The sequence below is a fragment of the Crocuta crocuta genome, unplaced genomic scaffold (assembly GCF_008692635.1).
Source record: "Crocuta crocuta isolate KB4526 unplaced genomic scaffold, BGI_CrCroc_1.0 scaffold83, whole genome shotgun sequence".
Classification (NCBI taxonomy): domain Eukaryota; kingdom Metazoa; phylum Chordata; class Mammalia; order Carnivora; family Hyaenidae; genus Crocuta; species Crocuta crocuta.
In genome coordinates this window covers 2,581,458-2,607,271 of record NW_027529638.1, presented here as the reverse complement: position 1 = coordinate 2,607,271, position 25,814 = coordinate 2,581,458, and the positions used below count along the sequence as shown (strand labels likewise).

The 25,814-nt window shown below is 36.2% G+C and overlaps 1 protein-coding gene across 3 annotated transcripts in view; it reads right to left on the bottom strand.

Annotated features, from left to right (window-relative positions):
• GRID2 (glutamate ionotropic receptor delta type subunit 2) overlaps positions 1 to 25,814 on the bottom strand; it is a 1,445,111-nt gene that overhangs the window by 365,943 nt on the left and 1,053,354 nt on the right. For all 3 annotated transcript variants that reach the window (XM_077762310.1, XM_077762308.1, XM_077762309.1), the window contains one exon: positions 23,166 to 23,267. In XM_077762310.1, the coding sequence (XP_077618436.1) occupies positions 23,166 to 23,267 (102 nt within the window). The remainder of the gene's footprint in view (positions 1 to 23,165; positions 23,268 to 25,814) is intronic.

Below are 25,814 nucleotides of genomic sequence, written 5' to 3'. Positions count from 1 at the left end.
ATAAACTTAGAAATACCAGACTCTCAGTTTGCTTTCCAAATAGGACTGCTGGATATTTTTGGTTTGTTTGTTTGGTCCTGGTCTTCATTATTTTGCTAAATTTAACTCCTAAGTGAATCTTATGACTGCACAGCCACATGCGAGAGTCAATTCTATTCTATAAATATTGTTAAGGTTTACTAGGTACACAGTGCTTCGTAAGTGTAGTTATCCCAAGAAAAAGTATGAAGCACACGTTTTGAGATACAGCATACTGCAGTCACAAGAAGTGAGTGGGCAATACCAAATGTGAGAAGTCTAGAAAATACTAAGCTGAAGAACTTGGTAACATTTGACTTCAGAATGATGATGATATTTATACACCTTCTGGTTGATATATCATATTCGTGTCAAAATATTGCCAAAAACAGTAATGTTAATAAATGTCAGCAGAACCTTATGATAAGACTTACTTTCCATCAGCATATAAAAGCATTTAACAAACTAAATATCAGAATATAGTGAAAGCCATATAAAATTAAACTTGGAATGTTTATGACTAATGGTATTTCTATTCAAAATAATATTCCTTACAGGAAAATAGCAGAAATTCAGATTTTTTTTAAGTCATTCAAGAGTGTTAATGCTGGGCACATGTTAGGAATATGACAGTGAATAAAGCAAACAATAAACAGACATCTCTACCCTTCTAGACCTACATTATGATGGGAGTAACAGATGAAAAATAAGTAATATGTATGTTATGTCAGAGGGTGATAAGTACTGTGAGGAAAAATTAAACAAATAATGAGAACAAAGAGCATGTGAGAAAAGGCAGTACCTTCAATTAGGAAGAGCCTCTGTAGAAAGAGCATTCCAGACTGAGAATAGAGTAAGTGCAAATGTGTCAGGCACGAGTTTCTCTGACATGTTTGAGAGATAGAGGAACACTAATGTGGCTGAAAGCTAGGAAACTAGAATCACATAGGAACTGTCTGAGCTGTAATGGGTGTGTGTCAGGTGGAGCTTAAACAGGGCCTTTAAACCTGTAATGACTTTAGCTGTTACTTCCACTGAGATGGTCAGCCAAATGGGCTCTGAGCAGAGGAGGGACATCTAATATGTTTAACAGTTCACTAGGCAGTTGACAGTTACTATTGACAATTGATTGGAAGGAATGGGATAGAAGCTAGGAGATCAATTATAAGTCTTTTGCAGTAAACTGTAAGTGAGCTGATCATAAAATGGGTAAGAAAATGGTTTTGGTAAGAATTGAATTGTCGGTAACTCATAAAGAGCTAACGGGATTCACTGAAATACTGGGTGAGGTTGTGAGTATTTAGTGAGAAGTGAGTGACGTAAAGCTATGCCATACTTCCTAGAGACCTTCAGTGGGGGCATCAGTCCTCAGAAGAGTATAGACTTCTGAGACTGTCTATGAAAGCTTTTTATTTGGGGTATGTATCGAATTCTTTTAAAGGGATTATAGGTTTCAACCAATAAACTAACATCCAACCAAAGAACATATTTTGTAAAAACCTACAACACCGAATACAAAATTAATACACCTTCAAATTTAATAAAAGAAAGCATAAAAATGCGTATTTTCTTTTTTTTTCTGCATGACTGTGACTCATATAATCAGATAAAAGGGGGATTATATTTATTGGAAGAAATTGCAATCATTAAAATCATCATAATCTTTAAAGACTAAATTTTAAAGGGACAAAGTCCAATAGCAAACACTGAGGATGAATTATTTAGTTCTGTTCTCTTAACACACCTTTGAAAAATACAAATTAAAAGAAGGTGAATAATCTTATTTATTGGTCATCAGATTGACAAAGATGATAATGTTAATGATTACCAACAAGCATGTGAAGAAACAGGCTTTCTTATACACTACTTATGTGAGTTAAAGTTGCAACAGCTTTTCAAGTAAACAAATTCACAGTAGGAAGGCAAATGTCTTCATACTTTCATATTATTTCTTCTGGTAATTTTACATCTAAGAGGGTAATCATAAATATCCACAAGTTTGTACCTAAAAGAATGTTCATAAACTTCTCCAGTGAGAACTTGAAGACAAAACTATGGATTGTTTTGTTTTGTTCTGTTTTGTTTTGCTTTTAAGTGTATCTGGATGATCAACTACTACACAGCGCATTGAGTCAGGTGTCTCAGTGCCCTGGTACCATTCTATCTGCTCAGAGCTGGGCCCCAGGTCATTTTTTTTAAACCAAGAATAACATTTTTAAGTTTGGGATTGGTTTGTTTATGTTAGTGTTCTAGGAAGATTAAAAATATCACTTTAAAAACATTGTTTTAATGTGCCTTCAATACATTTCAGTGAATGAGAAATAACAATGCTGAATTTCAGTGGGCATGTTGGGAATTAGATACAAGCCTAGATGAGTTAATGGAAATTTGAAGCAAATGTAAAGATAATTCATCAGGCAGCTGGAAAAAAATAAAAAATAAAACAAAAAACTATTGATCACATATGCTGTACAAAAACTATTTATAGTAAAAATATTCATGCATATAATGCTAAGTCAGAAGAAAATGCACAAAACTATCCATGAATGTGTACGTGTTAATTAAGGTTATTATAAGGAATTACCATGAACTGAGTGGCTTAAAAAAATACTTATTTCACATAGTTCTGAAGGTTAGGAAGTCCAAGATCAAGGCGCCAGTAGATCCAATGTCTAATGAGGGGCTTGGCTGCCTCATGTCACATGGCAGAGACTAGAGAGATCATTATTGTATCTGTTCTTTTGAGGGCTCCACTCTCATGACCAACTTACTCTCAAAGGCCTCAACTGAAAATGCTATCATACTGGGGAGGAAGCTTCAACATATACATTTTCAGCCCAAAGCAGTGTGTGGTTTAAAGCTTGAAAAATAATCATAATAGTAATCATAGCAAAAAACACCTGTATATAACTTACTATATGCTGAGCACTTTTCAAGTGCTGTTTGTATATTTATGCCCAATAGTTTTCTGAGTTTAGAATCATAATTATCTCTATTATTATGGGTAAAGTAACTTAGTTTAGTTTAGATAGTAAGTGACAGACACTAAAATATTTCGTTACATTTTTGATGGAGGAATTATGAATGATTTTGCTGTTAATTCTTGTTTTCTACATTTTCTAACTTCTTGCCATTAAATATATAATATTTCAACATTTGTTTGATGAATCAGTCTAAAGTATGAGGGAGAGGCCAGGGTTGGAAACAAAAATTTGTTGAGAATTTTCAAAAATAAAGGGCGCCGGGATGACTCAGTCAGTTAAGCGTCTGACTTCGGCTCAGGTCATCATCTTGGGGTTTGTGAGTTCAACCCCCACATCAGGCTGTATGCTGACAGCTCAGAGCCTGGAGCTTGCTTCAGATTCTGTCTCCCTCTCTATTTGCCCCTCCCCAACCTGCACTCTGTCTCTCTCTCTCTCAAAAACTAAATAAACATTAAAAACATTTTTCAAAAAAGGAAAATAAATGAAAGCATTTAGGGGTAAAGTATAGAGTCAGAGATGGAATTCTGGAAGAAAAGACTTCAGTAAAGGAGGTAGAAGGAGTAGAGAGGTCAGAAGAGAATCACGAAAAGACACTGCTGGAGAAATGAAAAGAGGAGAGGGTTTCAAGGAATAAGTTGCCAGTGGATTCTAACGTAGGTAATGGGTACAGAGAGATAAACGTGAAGACATCCACCATTTGTTAAGTAGGAGATCATGATGACTTTTGAAAAGCAGTTTCTTTGGAGAAGTCAAAAAAAGAAGCCCAATTTCAGTGGTTGGAGAATAAAAAATGGAGTAGAGACAGAACTAGCCTGAGACACTTACACAAGAAAGAATTAGTAGAATAAAGGAAGTTCAGAGTCTTAAGAATTTTTTTTATTTTTTTANNGAACCCACGAACCGCGAGATCATGACCCAAGCGAAAGTCGGACGCTTAACCGACTAAGCCACCCAGGCGCCCCATTAAGAATTTTTTTTTAAACTGAAAGCATATTTCAGGCTAAGCGAGGAAGCAAATAAAAAATACCAACAATACTGAAAAAATTGCATGAGCCCTGTGATATCCTTATCACTTTATACTCATCATTTCACTTAGTTCTTGGGATACTCTGGCGTTGTTATTGCCATTGTACAAATGGGAGAACTGAAACTTGAGAACAGAGTAGATAAATTCCCCGAGTTCACAAGCTCATGAGAAAGACTGAAATTTGAATCCAGTGTTGTCTGATACTAAAGTCTGTATTCTTTGATGAGGGAGCATTAAGCAAACCGAGGGCAAAGTATAAGCTCGCATACCTCCCCACATAGGTGGAATATGTATAATATTCGCTAGGCGGTCCTAGCTGCCCAAGGATAGAAGAAAGGAAAGAAAACAAATGGTTAACTGTAGAGATCACAGTCATGCAGGGCATGAGTCTCCATCAGTTTACAATTATCTTGGTAAATTATAAGAAAAAAGCAATCTTATCAATAACCTAATCTACAGAAAGCTATAGACTCAGCTTCTTGGAGCCCCTAATATCACCCTCCCCTTCCTAGGGATATGGGGAACAAAGGCAAGAAGGAAATGGCAGATACAATGAAATTTCCTTATAATCTGCAGCCATTGACAAATACTTGAGGCAAATACAGAGTATGACATTTCTCTAGGAACCCCCTGCAGTCCTAATGGTAATTCCTTACTGGAGGAAAACCAGCCTTAGCTGGCAATAGCAAGGCCTCAAGTTATTTTAGGAGTTCTCTTTAGCATATCAACGTCCCTATGGAGGCCTCCCTTGTGCCTTTCCCTCTCCCAACTCCATAGTATATAACCAGTCACTACTCACAACCTCAGTGCAGCTCTTTCTGCCCATGAGTCCTGTCCCCATGCTTTAATAGAATCACCTTTTTGCACAAAAGATGTCTTCAAGAATTCTTTCTTGGCTGTTAGCTCCAACCCCTCCCCCCCATTCCAAAACCTCATATTCTTCAGTATTAATTTAGACTGTCTCATCAGCATTTGATACACTCACATGCTTGGGGTGGGGGTAGGGAAGAGTTTCAGAAACCACATGGCAGATACAAGAAAAATAACTTGGTCTTTTAATACATGGTGGCATTGATGAGGGAGTATAAGGCAGGCTGAGGGCAAAGTACAAGCTAGCATGGATCCCCCCCCCCTTCCAACCCCTCTCAGCCCCCCCTGCCAGGATGGGACACAGATGATATTCCTTGGACATTCCCAAGTACCCCTAAGCAGGAAAGGGCACAAAACTTTTTTAAAAAATGGTTATTAACTTGATAAGACTCTCCACCAGTTTACAAGAAGGCAATCCCATCAAGAGCCGAAAGTCCAGGAACTCCCTATTGTCTTTTTTTTTTAAATTTTTAATGTTTTATTTACTTTTGAGAGATAGAGAGGAGAGACTGCGTGAGCAGGGGAGGGTCAGAGAGAGAGGGAGATACAGAATCTGAAGACAGGCTCCAGGCTCTGAGCTGGCAGTCAGCACAGAGCCCGACGCGAGGCTCAAACCCACAAACTGCGAGATCATGACCTAAGCGAAAGTCGGACGCTTAACCGACTAAACCACCCAGGCGCCCCTGGGAACTCCCTATTGTCTTAAAGTTAATGCTTTGCTAGAGGGAAAAACAACCTTAGTTTAAGAATAGCTAGGCAACTCAAAATGGATAAAGGACCTNAAAAAAAACATTAAAAAAAAAAAAAAAAAAAGAGAATAGCTAGGCCTCCAGTAGTCTGAGTCTTTAGCATATGAAAACCTCTTTAGAAACTTCCCTTTTGACTTTACCTCTCCCAAGTTCATGGTATATAACCAGTCATTCTTCACAACCCCAGTGCATCTCTTTCTGCCAATGGGTCCTGTCCCTTTGCTTTAATAAAATCACCGTTTTGCACTAAAGATGTCTTCAATAATTCTTTCTTAGCCATCAGCCTATGAACCCCACCATCACTCCCAAACCTCATCAGTTTCTCAATCAGTCATTCTCCCTCTCTGTATTGTGAGGCCACAAGTCTAAACGTCTAAACCAAACTGACTCCATGACAGGCTTTGTTTCCCCTCTAAACTAGAAGGCCTGAGTTTGAGCTTCCCGGAAACTATCAGGTAGTTACACATCGCCCAAGGCAGGAGTAACCACCCTTGCAACACCCAATCAGGAAAGGCCAGCGACCACCCTCCACATTACTAAGGGAGAGGCCTGCAGATAGAAACTATAGATAGGACACTGTTACCTAATGTTAAAGTTAACCCTTTAGTCGCCGAACAAGACCCTAGGCTCGCTCTGTGATTGGTTGAATTTAAAAGTACTCTAAATGTTGTAATTGGATCCCGCCAAAAGTAATGAATACTCTAGACAATGTGTATGGTTAAACCCGCTGTCAATAATGTTGAATAATTATGATTGGATCACTGTTTCCATGCCACAACTTCTGTAACTCCCCCGTCTCAAACCCCATAAAAACCTTACTCTGCCTTTGCTCGGGGTTCTCAGCACGGATCCACTGCGTTGGTGAGGTCTGGGAGCCTGAGCTTAAGCCCGAATAAACGCCCTTTGCTTTTGCATATGTGACTCGGACTCCTTGGTGGTTTTGGGATTTTGGGGAGATCGCGATCTGGGCATCACACTATCACTGCACTCCATAATCTCAAACTCCTTTTCATTTCTAAAGTAGAGTTATTTACATGTTCTCCCAAGTCACACTTTAACTTTAGTCAGCATATTGATGAGATCACAGTTTTAGCAAAAAGATTATTTTAAAGTGAAAACATTTAAAATCTTATCTGCACTTTCCTTATCAGACTAAAGCAGAGCCTCCTGAAAATTCAACTGTCGTTAACCCTACTTCAAGGGAGTTTCCTGCAAATTCCAGGAAGGAAACAGACTTTTCGTTCCCCTTAGAATTAAACAAACAAACAATAGACCCTTCTTTTCTTTCCTTTTTGAAGCCCTACCTCTTGTTAAACTGCCTATTGCCCCTTAATTCACAGGACCCCCCAACATTGGAACCTAAGAGGGTGGAGGAAAAGGGTCTCTCCCATCAGTCTCAAGCTTTTTTCTTGAACAAAGGTCTCTTCCCTAAAAGGAGATCTGGAGAGAACAAGGCACCTAATAATTTCTCTAGGCCCATTCTATATCCTTTGTAGGAAATGCACTCACTATTTCTGCCACTGGCCTGCCTGATCTAAGGTTTTAAGAATAAGGTGACAGGTTTTCTATTTCTAGTGAGCTGAATGCTTTCTGAAGGATGTAACTTTTTCTTTTGATTTTATTACGAAGCACAGTGGGAAACTTAAAAGAAAAGATCTCCTGCATAGAGGGCAGAAACATAACAGTAGAAAGCAGAAAGGTGCTGATATTTAAAAGCAAGAAACAAATCTGTGGGGATTTACAAAACGTGGAGAAGTCTGAACTTAAAGCTACAAAGACAATATTCAGTTTCACAAATTAATAAGCATATAAAAAAGATTACCTGAAATGTTATTTAAAAAATAAGACGACATATAAAAATGACCTCCGTGCCAGTTCTTATCAGGACTGTGGATATGAATTACAGTGTTGAATTAATTATGGGGACACATATTAAGGAATTAGAGGGGGATTCTGATAATTTACTAGAAAATGTAAAGATGTAGAAAACATTTTTTTTTGCATTGCTATATTTTATTGTATAATAAATCAATACTTAGCCTAAACCAGCACTAACACTTATCCAGTCTATGACATCCTTCATTGGTTGGAACAAAAGTCACTTAGGAAGGTCAAAAAATAAGCATCGGTCCTATTTATTCCTGCATTCCTCAAGGAGATACTCTAGCTGTGTTCCCAAATGCAGTGCTATGTGTATTAAAATGCATCTTGGTTCTTGGAGTTGATAACCAAAGGTCATTCTTAAAATTTGAAAGGACTAATAAAACGAAGGTGAGATATTTTTCAAACTCTTTGTTCTTGATGAGTGATCACTTTTTTTATTCTCCTTGACTTTTAAAAAAGTAAAGGACCTTGCTTTCAAATGCTAATCAGTTTCTTCTTTCTTCCCCAATAGACTTCAGACCATTATGCTTCAAATCTTCATTTTCTTGAGTGCTTTATTGACCATGGTCTTGGAGATTACATGTGGCTCAGAAAAACATACAGCTTGTTATTTTTAATTCAACTGTGGAACACATTACTCTACATAAGAATCAATGGGAAAAATTAGTTTGAGTATTTCATTTTTCCCATTTCAACTATCATGCCACTAGCAATGGTTAAAATTTAAAAAAAAAAGAGAGAAAGAGAAGAAAAATAAAAATAAAAATAAAATAACATCTACCAAAGAAAAGACCCTTAAAAAATATAAGTTCATTTCTTCATGCTAACTTCCATTATCAAGAGAACCCAAAATTCTGGCTAAAAGATTTTAAACATGCAAGAATCACAGTTCATTTCCAGCATGATTGCCTTTCTGTTTCCAGGTTAAAATAATTAGTACACAGTTTACATGGAGATGCTGTGAAACGACACCTTAAAACCCAAACCTCTTTGTATTCTAACTGATCATTAAAAAACCCAAGGGGTATATTCTGAAAGAGTATGCATTTGCCTTCCTTTCCTTGACCAACTTTTCCATTCTGGGACCTCCATGCAGTATGGTGGTTCTCTCCTTGACTAACTCCTACTTCTCTAGAGGGAGCTGAGTTTTAATAGCTGCTTGTGTTCTACAAGCTGACAGATGAGTAAGCTACTCCCACATTGAATGGTTTTTGGAGGTACCTCTTCATTTCAGGTTACCCTAGGGTCCCATTTAGTTCAATGGATAGTGATTTGATAAATGATTCCCTATTGGTCAACCTGTGTTCCTATGCCCCTGAGAGAATCTTAATCCTCCTTAGAGTCTAGCCCCTCACTGCCATCCAGCTCCATGGCTCTTTGAGAAGCACTGGAAAAGCATGCTAGGTTTTCTCAAAATTTATTTCCTGTGTAAACAGAAATCTAATTATTACATTTTATTTCTAAACTGCTCTTCCTTACTGATTGGGAAGCGTTCTAAAACATAGGCAAAGACAACTTTCTGTGACTTTTTTTTTTTTTATCTGTTTACCCCAGGTTAATTTAGGTCAACTATAAAACAGCAGCACCATGAACATACTATTGAAGTTCGGAAATGGTAGATGAAATATTCATCTTCCCGATAAGAAGCTAGACCTTTTGAGAGGTCAGGGCAACATATAAGACACCAAAATAGCAAGACACATGGGACTATCCTACTTTATATCTATATAACTTTGTCCACCTAAATATTTATTAATTACTACATGATTCAAAGATAACCACATGTTTTTCACATGTCCTTTTAAAGAATAAGATCTCCCCTACTCCCAAATGAAATCTTTTTCTAATGTCTCTACATCATATATGAGTTATGAGAATTGATGTGCTTCCTGTCATCCTTTGCCCAACTTTGTACAGTTTCTCCATATGCATTTACAACCTATTACTCAGCCAAGACTCAGAACTTTTGCAAGTATTCTCCTCAATGGCTCCCTCTATTCCAGAGAATGTCCCTAAATTACCAACCACCTGGCCTTCCCAAACTTCTATCTCTAATTTTTCAACTCAGTGAGGCTAACAAGCTCTGTTTTGGATTTATATCCCTGTGTCTCCAGTATGGAAATTGCCACCAGCCAGAAGTCTGGGGTGATTACTGGGATCATTTAGTTGTTTCTAACCTCTTAGTAATCAAAATCCTTTTTCATCTGCTCACTGATGTTTGAAAGTTTTTCCATTCTTTGCTTGGTTTTCTAGTTGTTTAGAAGAGGGATTTAGTCCAGTATTCGTTACTCCATCATGGGTGGTGAGGGAGTCAGACAAACACAAATTCAATGCTTAGTTTTTACCATATAGGTAACTTGAAGACATTATTTAAAAAAAAAAATAATGTTCATTTATTTTTGAGAGAGGCAGAGTGTGAGTGGGAGAGGGCAGAGAGATGGAGACACAGGAGCCAAAGGAGGCTCCAGGCCTTGAGCTGTCTGTACAGAGCCTGATGTGGGTCTTGAACCCACAAACCATGAGATCATGGCCTGAGCTGAAGTCAGATGCTCAACTGACTGAGCCACCAAAGAGCCTCTTGAAGAAGTTACTTAATTAGCTCTAAATCTCAGTCATATCGAGAATATGCAAATAATAAACTTGAGGTTCCAAGAAAACAGGAGATAATTAAAATAAGAATTAAGATTTTTAGTAAGTGTGTTCTAACGGTTAGCTGGTAACATTATCTATAAGCTTTACTAATTATTAATTCATTAACAGGTTCTTTTGAAGCTCCAAAGAGTAAACTCTATAGCAGAAGCATTTCTCTAGTTTTTATTTTTATACTCATGTTCGTTTCTGAGGAATTCTACTTAAGGACCCATTTTGTGTTCTTGTAACTATGCTTAAAACCATCAAATTGGTAAAAGATAACTTAAAACACCAAGGTCACCTTGACATTGAGCTTCTTTCAGATAAGGCGGAAAAATGCAATTCTGAACGTAAAGTATGATATAGTCCATATAATTTTGTTTAGAATATTGCAGAAGTTATGGAAGTTGATATAGGCCTACTGTGTCTACATCTTTGAATTTGCAAATGACTGTGTCAATATCTTTCTAAACCTCTGGAGACAAGTTGTAAATCTATTTTTCAGAAGTAAATTATATAATACATCTCTGAAACATTTATTCATTGTTAGGTCCAAGAGTTCACGTTTCAGCTTCCAAAAGGAAAAACGTCCGGTCATGCACAGTTACCTCAATGCAATACTGATACTCTCACATGTCTGTATGACAGCTCTCATCTTAAAAATTGGTGTGATGAGAAAAAATAAGACATTGTCAAGCATTGTCATGCATCAATTCTCATGATGATTTTATTCAGTCAGCACTGAAGTGAACACACAGTCCAGTGTTGCTATAAATTACATTGGGTGTGTAGGCCATCGTTTGCATATAATCCTCAAGTGTCTCTTCGTAAAAATCACATTCTTCCTTTTTCTCTCACATAAGATGGGTACAATCAGCAGAAGAGAATAAAATATGTGTACGTTACAGAGCTATGTTTACTGATTATGCTGTTTTGATAACAAAAATGAGAGCCATTTTATCTAAACTTCAGGCAAGATCAGAATTATAATGATGGTATCTTTAACTTGTTGATGCACATTATCTAAATTATATCATGCTAACCTCACTTTCACAAGCAAATTTCTAATTGACTTGTCTCTAAAGGGGCTCTTAAAAAAGAATACCTTGCACACAGTCTGCTGGAATTTTCTGCATTTCAATTTCATTTATTTCAGGTAACATTCCTATTTACTTTTAGGATACTTTAAATTCTTGATGTCTGCATACTTTCACATATACTCTTTACATTGTTGGACACACCTTCCCTTCTACTTAAGCCTTGGTAATCTTTGCTCATCTTTCAAAATTAATTTGGTCAATCTTCAGGACTCTCCTACTGTACTACCCATGAGTTAGATGCTTCTTCTACGTGTTCCCTTAACCTTCTGTGCATAATAAGAACTAAAATACACGCACATATATACTTCCTATATGCCAGGCTGCTATAAGTCCTTTGTTCTTTGCATGCATTAACTCCTTTAATTTTCATAGGTGCTCTCTGTGACAGATAATATTATTTCCATTTTACACATGAAGAAATAGAATCATAGAGAGTTGAGGAATTGTGGATTCAACATAATCCAGTTCCAGAAGTTTCTTTATTTTAAAATTACTTCATTGAGATATAATTCACATACTATGTAATTCGCTAATTCAAAGTGTTCAAAATTCAGCAGCATCAATATATTCATAGACATGCTACCATCACTGCAATCAGTTTTAGAACATTATTCCCAAAAGAAATCCAGTTCCCATTAGTCATCATCTCCCAATCCCCTAATCTTCTCCAGCCTTAGGCAGTCACTAATTTATTTTCTATGCCTATACATTTGCCTGTTTTCGACATTTTACATAAATGGAATCATATGATATGTTATCTGTTGTAACTAGTATCTTTTATTTAGCATAAAGTTTTCAAGGTTAACCCAAGTACCATGTTATCGATGCTTTATTTTATTTTATTTTATTGCCAAATAATATTCAATTTTATGTATATACTGCTTTTATTATTCCATCCATCAGTTGATAGACATGTGCATTGTTTCCACTTTTTTCTTGCTATTATCAATAAGGCTATGAATAGTTGTGTACAAGTTTTTGTGTGAATATAAGTTTTCATTTCTCCTGGGCATATATCTAGAGTAGAATATCTGATTTCTGAGTCATATAGTAACTCTATGTTTAACCATTTGAGGAACTGCCAAACTTTTTTCTGAACCAGCTACACTATTTTACATTCTTACCAGGAATGCAAGAGGGTTCCAATTTTTCCAAAACCTTGTCAACAATTGCTATATCTGTCCTTTCGATTTATAGCCTTCCTAGAGGGTGTGAAGTGGTAACTCATTATAGTTTTCATTTGCATTTCCACAGTGGCAAATAGTTTGGGGAATCTTTTCATGTGCTTATTGACAATGTATATACATTCTTTGAAAACCTGTCTATTGAGATCCTTTGCTTATTTTTAATTGATTTATTTTCCTCTTCATATTGAATCATTCCAACTTTACTGTTTATGTATACTAAAAACAAGTCCCTAACCAGATATATGATTTGTAAATATTTTCTATCGAGCTTTGGGTTGTCCTTTTACTTTTTTGATCCTGCCCTTTCAGGCATATGTTCTTAATTTTGATGAAATCCAACATTTTCATTTTCTTTTGATTGTGCTTTGAGTGCCATATCTAAGAATCTACTGCCAAAGTAAAGTTACAAAAATTTCACCTATGTTTTCCTATAACAATTATATAGATTTATCTCTTACATTTAAGTCTATGATGCATTTGGAGTTAATTTTTATATATGGTTTAATGTAGGGATCTGAATTCATTCTTTTGCATGTGGGTACCTACAGCAAACGTAGAGTTTTGCTACACCTGGAACCAAAACTATCCTGATGGCGGGAGCTACATGGAGAAAGAGAGCCCCCAAACTGTTGCCCACGCTCACCAGGAATTTAGCCTCTTCAGATTAGAAACGGAAGATACAAGAAATGTCTCTGAAGAGACAGCTGCCTGTCTCTCCAGAAAAAAATAACTCTTGACTGGGAATTCAGGGGCAAGGGAGCCCTGTCTTCTTCGGAAAGAAGCTTCTATCAAATTGAATAGGGCAAGGGGTGATGTGGAAGGAGAAGGAACAGGATGAAGCTCAGATGCCACAGACTCTTGTTCTTACTGTTTTAGATTTTCTTTTTATTATTATTATTATTATTTTAATTTTACTTTTGAGACAGAGAGAGACAGAGCATGAGTGGGGGAGGGGCAGAAAGAAAGGGAGACACAGAATCCAAAACAGGTTCCAGGCTCTGAGCTGTCAGCACAGAGCCCGATGCGGGGCTCGAACCCATGAACCGTGAGATCATGACCTGAGCCGAAGTCGGACGCTTAACCGACTGAGCTACCCAGGCGCCCCTAGATTTACTTTAATAAGTGTTACTTTATTTCCTGTATGCCCTTTGAGATATTTCCAGACTTTAAATGGTGTTATTTGTTTATTTGTTTACTTACTTAATTTTTTGGAGCTCTGGTTGTTTTGCTGGGACGTGAGTCCATGAGCTGTTCACGCTGCCAACTTTGAGGTGGACTCCTCCAGGGACTAAGTTCTTAACCACAATGCTGTGCTGTGTCCTTCCAATGTAGTATTTATGACATCGCACTTACTGTATTTTATTGCAACTTACAGTTTATTTTATACAGCATCCACTGGAAATTTCCTCAGCCAGAGTTGCCATTTTTGCCTGAAGCCTTGAACCAAACTGCATTATTTATTAACTCTTCCAAAGGAGCCGTATTCAGACAATGCTGTAGGAGCTATCAGAACTTGCCACCTCCCTGCTGGGAGTACCTGTTCAGTGGAGCCTCTCGTCACACTTACTCTCTCAGCCCCTAACTTTGCCTCTAGTCTCAGAAGGATGACAGGCTGAGAGCGCAAGAAAGCTTAAACCTCTGTGGGGGTTCAAAATGCTGAAGGTCTTTAAGTAGCAAAAATGGGGCCATGTCCTTAGCAAAAAACTGAGAACAATGAATTTAAGGGCTATTACTAAGGTATTTTTTTTAATGTATATATTAACATATAATGTATTTAAAGCTAACCTGAATCAAACACAATTCTTATGAGATAATATAATTAGATACATAGACTTTTAGAAATATTTACAGCTTATAATTTGGGGATTTTTTTTTCAGGTATTTTTTGTTGCTGCTGCTCATTTTTCCTATAGAAAGCACAAACTTCACTAGCAGGCTCTCATTAGCAGGTTTTCAAATTAAGGTAACCGTAACTGAGCTTAACAGTCACGATTCTGCAATTTATGTGTCTTTGTCCACCTTAGAGTCTTTTAAATAATTTCCCACAAAAATCTAAAGATTGATGACAATGATTCATTATGCTTATGTGATCACTCATGCTCACTTCTTCTTTTCTTCAGTTAATTTACACATCATTGTTCGACTGCAGATACATCTTATATTTAAAAATATTGCGTATGTTCCTAACTGCTTTCACATAATTTAACCTATTTATTCATAAAAACCTATTTGATCTCATTAAAGGCCAGTTTCATTATTCCCTTTTTACAGACAGAAAAACGGAGGCTCAAAATAGATACTTGGTTTCCATAAGTTCAAGGATCTATTAAGTAGAAAGCAGGAACTTGAACTGACATCTTCTGACTGGTAAGGCCAGAACTCTTTGCAGTATATGCTAAATACTTTGCATGAGTATTTGAGGAGAGAAGACTAGGTGGAGAAAAGGCAATAAAATAGGCTGAAGTTCCTCCAGTTAGAGAAGTAATCACATGTTATTTACTCTATTGTTAAATGTGCATCCAGAAGCAAATAAGTGCACTCCTTGATCTTATACTGACATACATAAATTACTATTTCTAAACTTCATACTTCCTGGTATATTGTGCAATTTGAGAATCTGTTGGCTACATATTGCTCATAATGTCCCTTAACATTCAAACAACATCAACAACAAAAAAACAAAAAATTAGGGGTGCCTGGATAGCTCAGTCGATTCAGTGTCCAACTCTTGATCTTGGCTTGGGTCATGATCTCATGACTTGTGACATCAAGCCTCGTGTCAGGCTCTGTGCTGACAGTGCGGGGCCTGCTTGGGATTCTCTCTCTCTCTCTGCCTCTCCTTCACTCCTCTGTATACTCTCTCTCTTTCCCTCTCTTTCTCAAAATAATCAATACACATTTTTAAAAAACCTTAAATTTATTTATTTGCATTTAATATAAGAATGTTAAATAAACTCTGAATGGCATAGTCCAAAAGAGGAAAAAAAGGGGTAGATTTTTCTTCTAGTTGGATTGCCCTTTCCTTAAAAGATCATGAACAATACACACGTGTACCCTATTTTGCTCTTTTCTTCTTTGTCCATTATCCCGATTTTATCAAAGTTTATGCTTCCTGTAGACTGTGGGAAAATGAATTATAAAATATCAGTGTACCTGTAAATGAAAATATTGCGGGTGGAAAAAAGGCTAACAATGACTGACTCTAAGACCAAGAGACTATTAAATGATTCAAGATTATTTCTTTTTTTAAAAATATTTTTATTTATTTCTAGAAGAGATAGAGAGCGTGAGCAGGGGAGGGTCAGAGAGAGAGGGAGACACAGACTCTGAAATAGGCTCCAGGCTCTGAGCTGGCAGTCAGCACAGAGCCCAACGTGGGGCTCGAACCCACGAACCGCGAGATCATGACCTGAGCGAAAGTCGGAGGCTTGACCGACTAAGCCACCCAGACGCCCCAATTCAAGATTATTTCTAACTTCTCTTCATATATGATCTTGCTATTTCATAATATGAGTGATTCTTGATGTTTTGAGTTAAACGTTTCTACTTCTTTACCTTAAAACCATATAGTTATCTGAATATGCTATAAGTGGGTTAAGTTATTTTCCAGTGTCAACTCTGTCAAAAGATTTATTAGCTTTGATTCTTTTGACTTTTGAAAATAATTATTTATGTTCTTTGTATTTAATACTGGGTCTAACTATAAAATTTTAAGTTCAGATAAAAATTACAGAGTTTATGAGAAAATAGTTGGTCAAATAGCATATAGATTATGATTTTGTTCTTATTGATTTTGGACTTTAATAGTCTAATAATATAACATAGGTTTTATTTATGTGCAAACCATCTTGTTGCCCACGTTCTCTCTTCATCTTCCACCCTCAAAGTTTTTTCTAAGAGGCATCTAGGATATACATGATCCTTCACACTTTGAGAGCTATACCTCAGGTAGCTGTCTGTCAAGAAAGCAGTTCCTTATATCCCATTCATTTGTGTCTTTATTTGGATGTTGTCAATATTCTCCAGCAGATGTCATGTTCTATGACAGCAGAAACCATGCTACTTTGTTACTTCTGCATCCCTAGCACCTAACATCATGCCTGTCATAGAGAGGATGCTGACTCAATAACGCTGGGTTAATATATCAGTGAATGGTTGGGAAAGCTAAGGAGACACAATGGGAACACTGGGACATGATTATCTGAGGAAGCAGAGAGGTAGCAGATATCTACTCCTGCCTCCCCCACTAAGGTGATCAGAGGGAGGAAATTCTGGAAGGAGTAAATAGCTTAGAGGTCTACAAAAACTGAATGCTGTGCTTTTTCATCCAACTAGGTTTTGACTAGTAAAGAGTGATGGACCCAGCCATGGTGATTTGGAGATCTAGGAAGTATAGGAAAACAAGATGTCCTTCAGAAGACAACAGTGAAAAGCAGGAAGCTTAGTGACTTGTACAAGGTGTAAATAAAACAGACAAAGGTGTCTCCAGCATTCCATCAAAACTGTGTAATTGGTTCACCAAGGTGTAATAAAGAGAAAAAGATTCTAGATGAAATGCCATGCTGAAAAAATAATACCTGTCACTTTAGGCTATCCTTTGTCATCTCCCTTAGAAATTTGGACTTAGGGAATGGAAATCAAAGAATGAGGAATCATAAGACCACCTATGTATAGTCTGGCCTATTCAAAGGCATAGTTTTGTGTGCATACCTATTCTTATTTGTTGTAATTACAGATGGGTTTTTTTTTTTCTCTTTTTCTATTTTTTCTTTTCCTCTCCCTCCACTCCCTGCCCTCCAACCCCACCACACACACCCATTCAGTCTATCTGAAATTTTGATATGTTCATTCAACAAATAGTTCTTGATCTACTTTTACATACCAGGTATTTTAAGTGAAATCAACTTTGTGTCTTACTGTTACTTATAGTTGAGAGGGAGAATGTAACATTAATGAAATTACTACCAAAAAAAAAAAAAAGAGTTGCAAAGATTTCTGAATGAAAGAACACAACAAAATAAGAAATTAAATTGTCCTATAAAGCCATGAGGTCGATCCTAGACATCATTGCCAAGATTAGATCATAAGAATAGTGTGACATCTGTCCTTTTCTATTTTTCTCTCTCTATTTTTCTCAACTTTGTCATTCTTTTTCAGTTTCTCCAAAAATGTATTTAATTCTGAGTCCTTCACATACACGTTCTCCTTTCTGATAGAAAACTTATTCATTTTGAGAAAATGGTTTATGTAGAGCTCCTGGAAAGCAGAGACTATCTTACTTAGCTTTGCCTCTCTGGAATTTAGCACAATGCTTAGCTTACAATGTAAGCTCAGTAAATACTTGAATCAAGGCTAATGGTTTCGTTTGTTTTACCTTTCTCTGATCTCAGATAACATGTAAATTTTCAGAGGGAAATAGGCCTGCTGAAAAAAAAGTTCCAAGAAATGAAACTAATAATAGGGAAATACTTTAGGAAAAGGAAATTACTCATAAAACAGTAACTCGGTGGGTGGCTGCCTGCCACACTCTTCTTATAGTGAGTTGCTTGGGAAAACATACCATCTCTCAACACATAGTTTGGACTTAGCTTTATGTGGTATTGGTTTAAGATACACTGCTTTTGTGTATTTTGTATATTTTCAACTTTTAGAGCTATGACTCTAATGATAGTTTTCATTTAGACAGTGATGTTTGAATTGCTATTATTCTCCTTTTTAAAAAAAAATGGTTTCATTTCCTAGTGTTCTTTCTTTTCTTTTGGGAGAATTATTTAAAATAGTTTCTGTCTTTATGATGGCTTCTTGCCCAGTTTTGTTGAATTCAACTTTCCAGGAATATCCATTAACTTAATTAATTTTACAAAAATACCCTCCATATATTATTTAATCTAAAATATTTTCAATTATAAAATGCACAGTTGTTTTTCCTACCGCTAATAAAGATAAAATATGCTGCCAAATATAATCACAAGGAACCATTAATTGAAAGATGCATCCTGATTTCACAGATATTAAAATGTTAAAAATTGTATGGTTTTGAATTTATAAAGTACAGAAAAATCACCACAACAGCTTTACCATCAATTTCCAATCATGTATTTATACAAAGTTTTAAAATTATTTCTATGGTAATGGCAGAGGAACATTGTGTTGCATATGTAATATAAGACAATGGTACTGCATTTTTCCAAAAATATTCTGAGAGCTTTAGAAGATGCCTGGTAGAATGGAACTCCCAGAAGTCAGTATGTTTGTCTGTTTTGTAGGTACCCCAAGCGTCTAGAAGAAGACACTCAATAAGTATTTATCAATGAATTTCTGAGTGAATTCATGTTTCATTAGAGATGGCATGTGTCTGTTTTAAGTAAAAGCAAGTAAAAAAATAAGACGTATTAATCAGCGAGCTCCTTCTAAATGCCAGTTTCTGTTTTTCAGATATCTTGAAAAGCATAGCTTCTCAAGCCTTTCTTTTCACTTGTTGCCAAATACTTTCCATTGTATTTCTCTAAGTATTATAATGATATTTACAACTCAGTGATGTTTCCAACAACAATTTGTATATTGCTATGAAAAAAAAATGAATGATATAATTGGTCATTTATGGCTATCCACAGTTGCACTATTTTGGGAGTTAAAAGGTAAAAGCAAATCTTAGTTAAGTGCCTTGTAGTAATACACTTGGTCCACTCGATAAAAAGGAGAGATTAGTGAACCAAATATAAAAACAAAAAGTTTAGAAAAAGGACTTGGCTTGTAGGGTCTGAGTTTTATTATTCCATCTTCTCCTCCATTTCTAAGACATTTATATAGCTTTGGTGATGGCTGATTTATAGTTATCCATATGTGATGCTATTTAGAAATAGACTCCAAAGTTATCAATCCCATAACATCTGGAACCCTCACATGTCAATTGTTATATTTAATTTAAACCTAACATGAGTTCATTCCGATTCTTAAGGCAGAATACAAGAGAGGCTAAGGACATGGCCTCTGGAACTCAGATCTCTGGGCTTGAAACTTATCTCTAGCTCTTGTTAGCTATATGGTCATGGGAATTTAGTTAACATTTTTGTGACCTATTTTCACTCTTCTAATGTCATTAGTACATCTTTTGTAAGGTTTTTTATAAGGACTAAATGACACATTAATGTTTTTAACAGATCCGTTCAAACAGTAGATGCCGATGTTGGTTTTTCCCGGTTTCCCCTCTGGATCTACTATGTCCTATATTGCCCTGCTTTGTGTCCTGGATGACTGATGTTCATGGTCTTCCTTACTTGGGCTCCCTTGCCCTCTGACTTTGGTTAGATTTTCAACTGAGGACAATGAAGGGATGGAAAGACAGGAGGAGTGAAACTGAGGTAACCTGTCTCCTCACTTCCTCACTGCCTGATGGGGGTTTGGCCGTGACTTTCTCCATCCCCTTGCCATGTGGGAGTTCACAGCTACTACTGAATGGTCTCTCTCCCATGGTTCTAACTATTGGCAAATCTGTTATTATTACTTCCTCCCCATCAGAGTAGTCAAGCAAGACTTGCTGTGCCTCTAGGTCCTGGTGCTTCAATACCTTTGTTGATTCCTTTAACCCTATTTACATTCTTGTTAATAATCCCTTTATTCGACTCTCCAATTAACCATTTGTATGTACCATTTATTTGCTCAAGGGATCATATATGGTATGGTGCTGAATTATTTCATTTAAAATAAATATCAGAGCAAACCATAAGAGACTCTTAAATATAGAGAACAAACTGAGGGTTAATGTAGGTGGAGAAAATGGGGGATGGGCATTGAGGAGGACACTTGTCGGGGTGAGCACTGCGTATCTTATGTATATGGGTGATGAATCACTGGATTCTACTCCTGAAGCCAAGACTACACTGTAGGTTAACTAACTTGAAAATAAATTTTAAAAAGTATCAGATTATTCCTTTCAAGTCAATGAACTACCGTTAGTAGTCATAAGAATGGGGACTTCAAAATTTAGGTAAAGACAATCAATTTTATTAACCTGTGTGTCATTATAGCATAAACGTCCTCAGCACTAAAGGAGGTATGTGTAGTAGTGGGATGAGGTTGCTTAGGATGGAATAAAAACTGAAAGACCTTTCCTCAGGGGCTTTACACAGGAATCCTCCCTCCTCCTTCTCCCTTCCTGAGAGTGTTGGAAGCAAGTACATAGAATATAAGGAAGTGGTGTTTATATGGTTAAATCAAGTTTATTATAAAACAAATCTAAGTTTCAGGATTTAGTCAAGATTTTGGAGTTGCTGGGTGGGTGGAGGGGAGAGTGATTCTTAGTGTCGGTGGCAAAAGCCTGTGAGGCCATGTAAGGAATAGCTGGACCTAGAAGAGTGCTTGTAGGAAAGAAATAAGAAAGGCATGGCAGGTTTCCATTCAAACAGGAATTACAGGAAGAAACAGTAAGCCTACCGAAGTATTAAGTACAATGGCTGCATAACATGGACGTGTAACAAGTGTAATAACTGATAAACCCACATTTGCTCACAGAATGCCTGGGGAAACACTGTTTCCATATTTCCACTCACTAACCATGTTTGGGATCTGTGCGGGGCTGAGTTTACAGGTAACAGAGACCATTATGAGTCATGAAGGTGATGCTGAGGCATGCATGCATTACCGCTGTGTAAAGCAATAATACCATTTCATGCACAAAATAGCAATCATTTTGTTCAGCCTGGAAATGAATTTAAAATAATTGACCATAAGGTTTCCCATTAAATTCACTGTCATCTTATTCAGAGTTACAAAATTTTAATTCTCAAATGAAGTAAAATCCTATAAATACCTCGATTCTCACACATATCACAGTAAGAGTGGAGAAAACTATAATATATGTTAAGAGGGAAGAAATTAAGAGGCCTAGAGTCAGTCAGACTTCTTGGATTTGAATCCTAACTACCTCTGCTGCTTACTATCAGTATATCCTCCACATTTTTTTTCCCAAACCGGCTTATGGATGTTCCAGTTTCCTCTTCCTCATCCTTGGGATCAGAAAAGTATCTATTTCTTGGAAATACTGTGAGGACTCAATAAAATAATACAGACAAAAACTTCATAAAGTACCTGGCATATAGAAAGTACTTAATACTTCTTGGTTGTAGTTTTTTTTTTTTGTATGTTCTTCTCCCAACAAGATTCTATATATAACTTGAAGTATGAATATACCAATAAGGTGAATATATATACCTATGTAGTAGGTATACATACTATCCATTTTATATCTGAGTCTATCATGTAGTAAAGTATTAAATAAATATTTGCTTAGTGACTAAATGAAGCTAGCTTGCCTTAGAAATATGAATCTCGAAGTCAAAAACAATGCATATATATTTTTTATTGAAACTGTCTCCTGAGATTTCATGTAAATAACTAGAGAAAAGACTATTAATAGTTCACCCCCTTTTAAATGTCTTTTTTTTTTTAAATATTAGCACATCAATGCACATGCATAACCACAGCCTGGGTTCAAGTTGTCATTCACATTCAAGTTGTCAAGTATTCATAATAAAATCATTTGCCAAAAAGTAAAAATCTAATCAAAACAATAACTAGGAATAAATTATAGGTACGAAAAGGGGGACAGACTACTCATTTGAATGTAGTCATATAGAGAATATCACAGATCTTTTTTAAAACAATGAAATTATGTTGAGTCTACTTAACATTGAACAAACAATTTACAAGGGGCACCCATCGCTGTTATAAACTTTGATAGATAGTTGGCATTAATTTGTCAAAAAGACTGTGTTTCTTCAATCTACTAATTCTATAATTTACTTAGTCTATAGAAAAACCTTTTTCAAATTTAAAAACAAATAGGCTTTTCTGAAGAAAAATAAAGCTCACAACTATGGATGTTTTGAAACTTACTATAAAGTAGCATAAACCCAAACTCATAGAAATAACAAGGGAAAATTAATATCTTCTTGCTTTATGCCTATTCAGTCAGTATCCATTTGAGTATATTGTTCGTTAATAATATTTTTATTAACATGCGATTTTTCATGTTTATTAAAAGAGAAAATAATATGCAGAATAATGATAACAGTTACCATTTGATTTTCTTAGTATGTGTAATTATAATAATTATTTTATATGTATAATTCACAGAATTTACAGGTAATATTCACAAAATCAGTAGGTGGTAAACTTCATAAGACAGAATCCTATCTATTTCTTTAAGCATCAATGTCCCCAGTAATCAGCACTGAGCTTTATTGATTCTCAATAAATACTTGTTAAACAGTTAGATGATCTTTCCTTTGAAGTAAGTTCTTGCTAGAAAAGCATTGTTTTCTGCCGATGTTTTAGTATTACTGAATTATTACATTTGGTCAACTCTACCCTTGTTTGGCATGATTACTGTCATTTCTGCATACTTCAGTGAGAGAATGCCTGAGGGAGACCTTTACTTTATCATGTGTAGGAAACTATAGAAGGATGGAAACTGGGCCTAAAATGTCTGAGAAAGTTGCCGACAAAAGCACTGTAATTAAAGGTAAAGCCTCCATATGATTTCGATCCGTATAAATTGAAGGTTGGAAAATTTGACCAGTAAAATATCTTAGAAAGCATAGTCAGGATTTGTTAAATGCTCTTTGAAGATGATGGCATCACTTAATAAAACATAGAGAAACAAAGCGTACAGTAACTTCTAGAAGCCCAAACCACGAGGCTCTGACAAGACTTACCAGAACAGTCACCACACGGAGAACCACTCCGCGCATGTTATTCTCCAGTTTCTTGTCCGTCAGTGACCCGTTCAGCCCTGTGACAGGATTCCAGCACCCAAGCTGAAAGATGAAATAGCCTGGTCACTTTCCTGACTCAGGAACAATCCAATCACCTATGTGAAGACCGTTCAGCAAACTGTGATCTCTCTCAAAATAACTGGCATAGAAAGGATCCTGCAGAGGTTTCTCTTCTTAATAGCAAATGAAGCAATCAGAAATTCCATTTCATGCCTTTAAATATCATAGTATGGCGCATGACAGTATGCAATATGCTTTAGGAGACTCTGCGAGGGCATCTGACTTAATAAGGAGTTATAAATACACCAATAACTCAGTCCCTGTAATGCAAGAATTGGAAAAATAATAGTGCATATAATTTCAGTATAATGTCTGTTCTAATAGATCAGTTATTGCACAAGTTAGATTTTCTTATAATTTCAATGGTTTTAATTAGATATTATACTGCTTTTATTGGAAAAAAATGTAAGATTTTTTATTACCGTTACAAGAGTTGCTACTTTTATTTGAGGGAAAAAGTATGTATAGGGCTTTGTTGTTTTCAAATATTCACAGTACATACAACAATATAATTGGCCTTTTTTTTTTTTTTTTTGTCAGTGCTATCAATTTCCTTGGGATATTTTGGCAGTGGCATTTCCCTTTAAGTCTTGCAATGATTCACTTCTCTTTACACTCCAAATACTGGTTTAATTTTACATCCTCATGTAGTTCCTATCTCTTATAATATCCAAATCTAAGGATTGCCATTTTTTAAAAATTTTTTATGTCTTTTTTTTTTAATTTTTAATGTTTATTTATCCTTGAGACAGTGAGAGAGACAGAGAATGAGCAGGGAAGAAGCAGAGCGAGAGAGGGACACAGAATCCGAAACAGGCTCCAGGCTCTAAGCTGTCAGCACAGAGCCCGACGCGGGGTTCGAACCCACGAACCGTGAGATCATGACCTGAGCCGAAGTCGGACGCCCAACCGACTGAGCCACCCAGGCACCCCGTTTTATTTTTATTTTTGAGAGACAGAGACAGAGTGAATGGGGAAGGGGCAGAGAGAGAAGGAGACAGAATCTGAAGCAGGCTTCAGGCTCTGTGCTGACAGCTCAGAGCCTGACACGGGACTCGAACCCAGGGATGTGCGATCATGACCTGGGCTGACGTCGGATGCTTAACTAACTGAGCCACCCAGGCGCCCTTAAGGGTTGCCATTTTTAAAATCACCGCCTCTACACCACAAGAGGATAAAAATTGATGACTCCCAATTCAGAAATGAGAGGAAAAAAGATCTTGTGACTTGAATTAGCAGATCCCTCAATGAGCAGAGCCGCAGAGAATGCTGTAATACACATCTTGGGAAGAAATCCATGCTAATAATTCTAATGCTTTAAAAATGTAACAGACCTTTAGTCATATTTGGAGACTGTTCTGATTGACTGAATGGTGTATAGGGCACCTGATTATTTTTGCAGCTTCCTCCTGAAGGATGATTTGTTTCCTTTTATTTCGTTTTGTTCCTGGCTTCCAGAGTTGTCAATACACTGGCAAGACTCCTTCACAAATAAAAGGGTAGGTGCTCCCTATTAAAACTCAAGTTTCTCTGTGAGTTCCCCAAATAGTTTTAATCAAGAAACCGAAAATGTGCATAGATCTAAAGAGAAAGTATGCCACAATGTAAACAAAAAGCCAGCTTTTCCTGTATTAAAAGAATTTGGAAAAGGCTGCTAATTGTAGGTTTCTACTATAAAAGCACATTAAATTCATGGTATGTCATTCTTAGTTACCTGAAAAGTCTAATTAGAACTTAGATCCAATTAGCAAATCCAAATGTGTTGAGAGTCTAATTATCAGAGATATATTGTAGTCCTCTTAACAAACTTAAAATCTTATGAAATTTCTTTTGAGTTTTTGTTCTCTTCTGAGGTCAACCAAAGTCTATGTTCAATTGCATTCCTTGATGTGCACTTTTTCTAGTAGCTTTTCGAGAAGGTTTTGTTTTCTTAGATAAATTAATACCAGTGGAAAAAGTGATTTACAACCTAAGGTGAAGACCTTATACACTATTTACCTTTTACAATTCTATTACTTAATCCTAAGCTTAATGAAGAGCTTTTAGGACATCATCTTGTTCAAGGTAAACATGTCTAAGCTGTCAAAGTAAATACAAGGATTTCTTTTTTGTCTGCCTTGGTGATTCTGTCTGTTTGCCTAAATAAATGGCATCTATTAATACAAACTTGACCATAGCATTTTGGTATATTGACTGGTCAAAATATTTACTCCTGGAATAACAACAAAACTTGCTCAGCAGTTTGTTTCAACAATGTTCTGGACAAATATTTAAAAATATATAATCTCCAGCTTCTTAAGTATGTCTTCCTTTAAACATAACTAAATACAGTCAAGGGTTTAAAAATCCCAAGACACTCAAACATTTGGGTTTCTGAAATAACAATAAGAAAGCATTTGTCTTCAGACTCGGGCAGTAACTTAAACATTATTTATACACATGCGTAGTGTGAACATATGTGATGTTTCTTGTCACACACACAAAACATGTGACCAAATTCTTTCTTCTTTCTCATATATATTACATCAT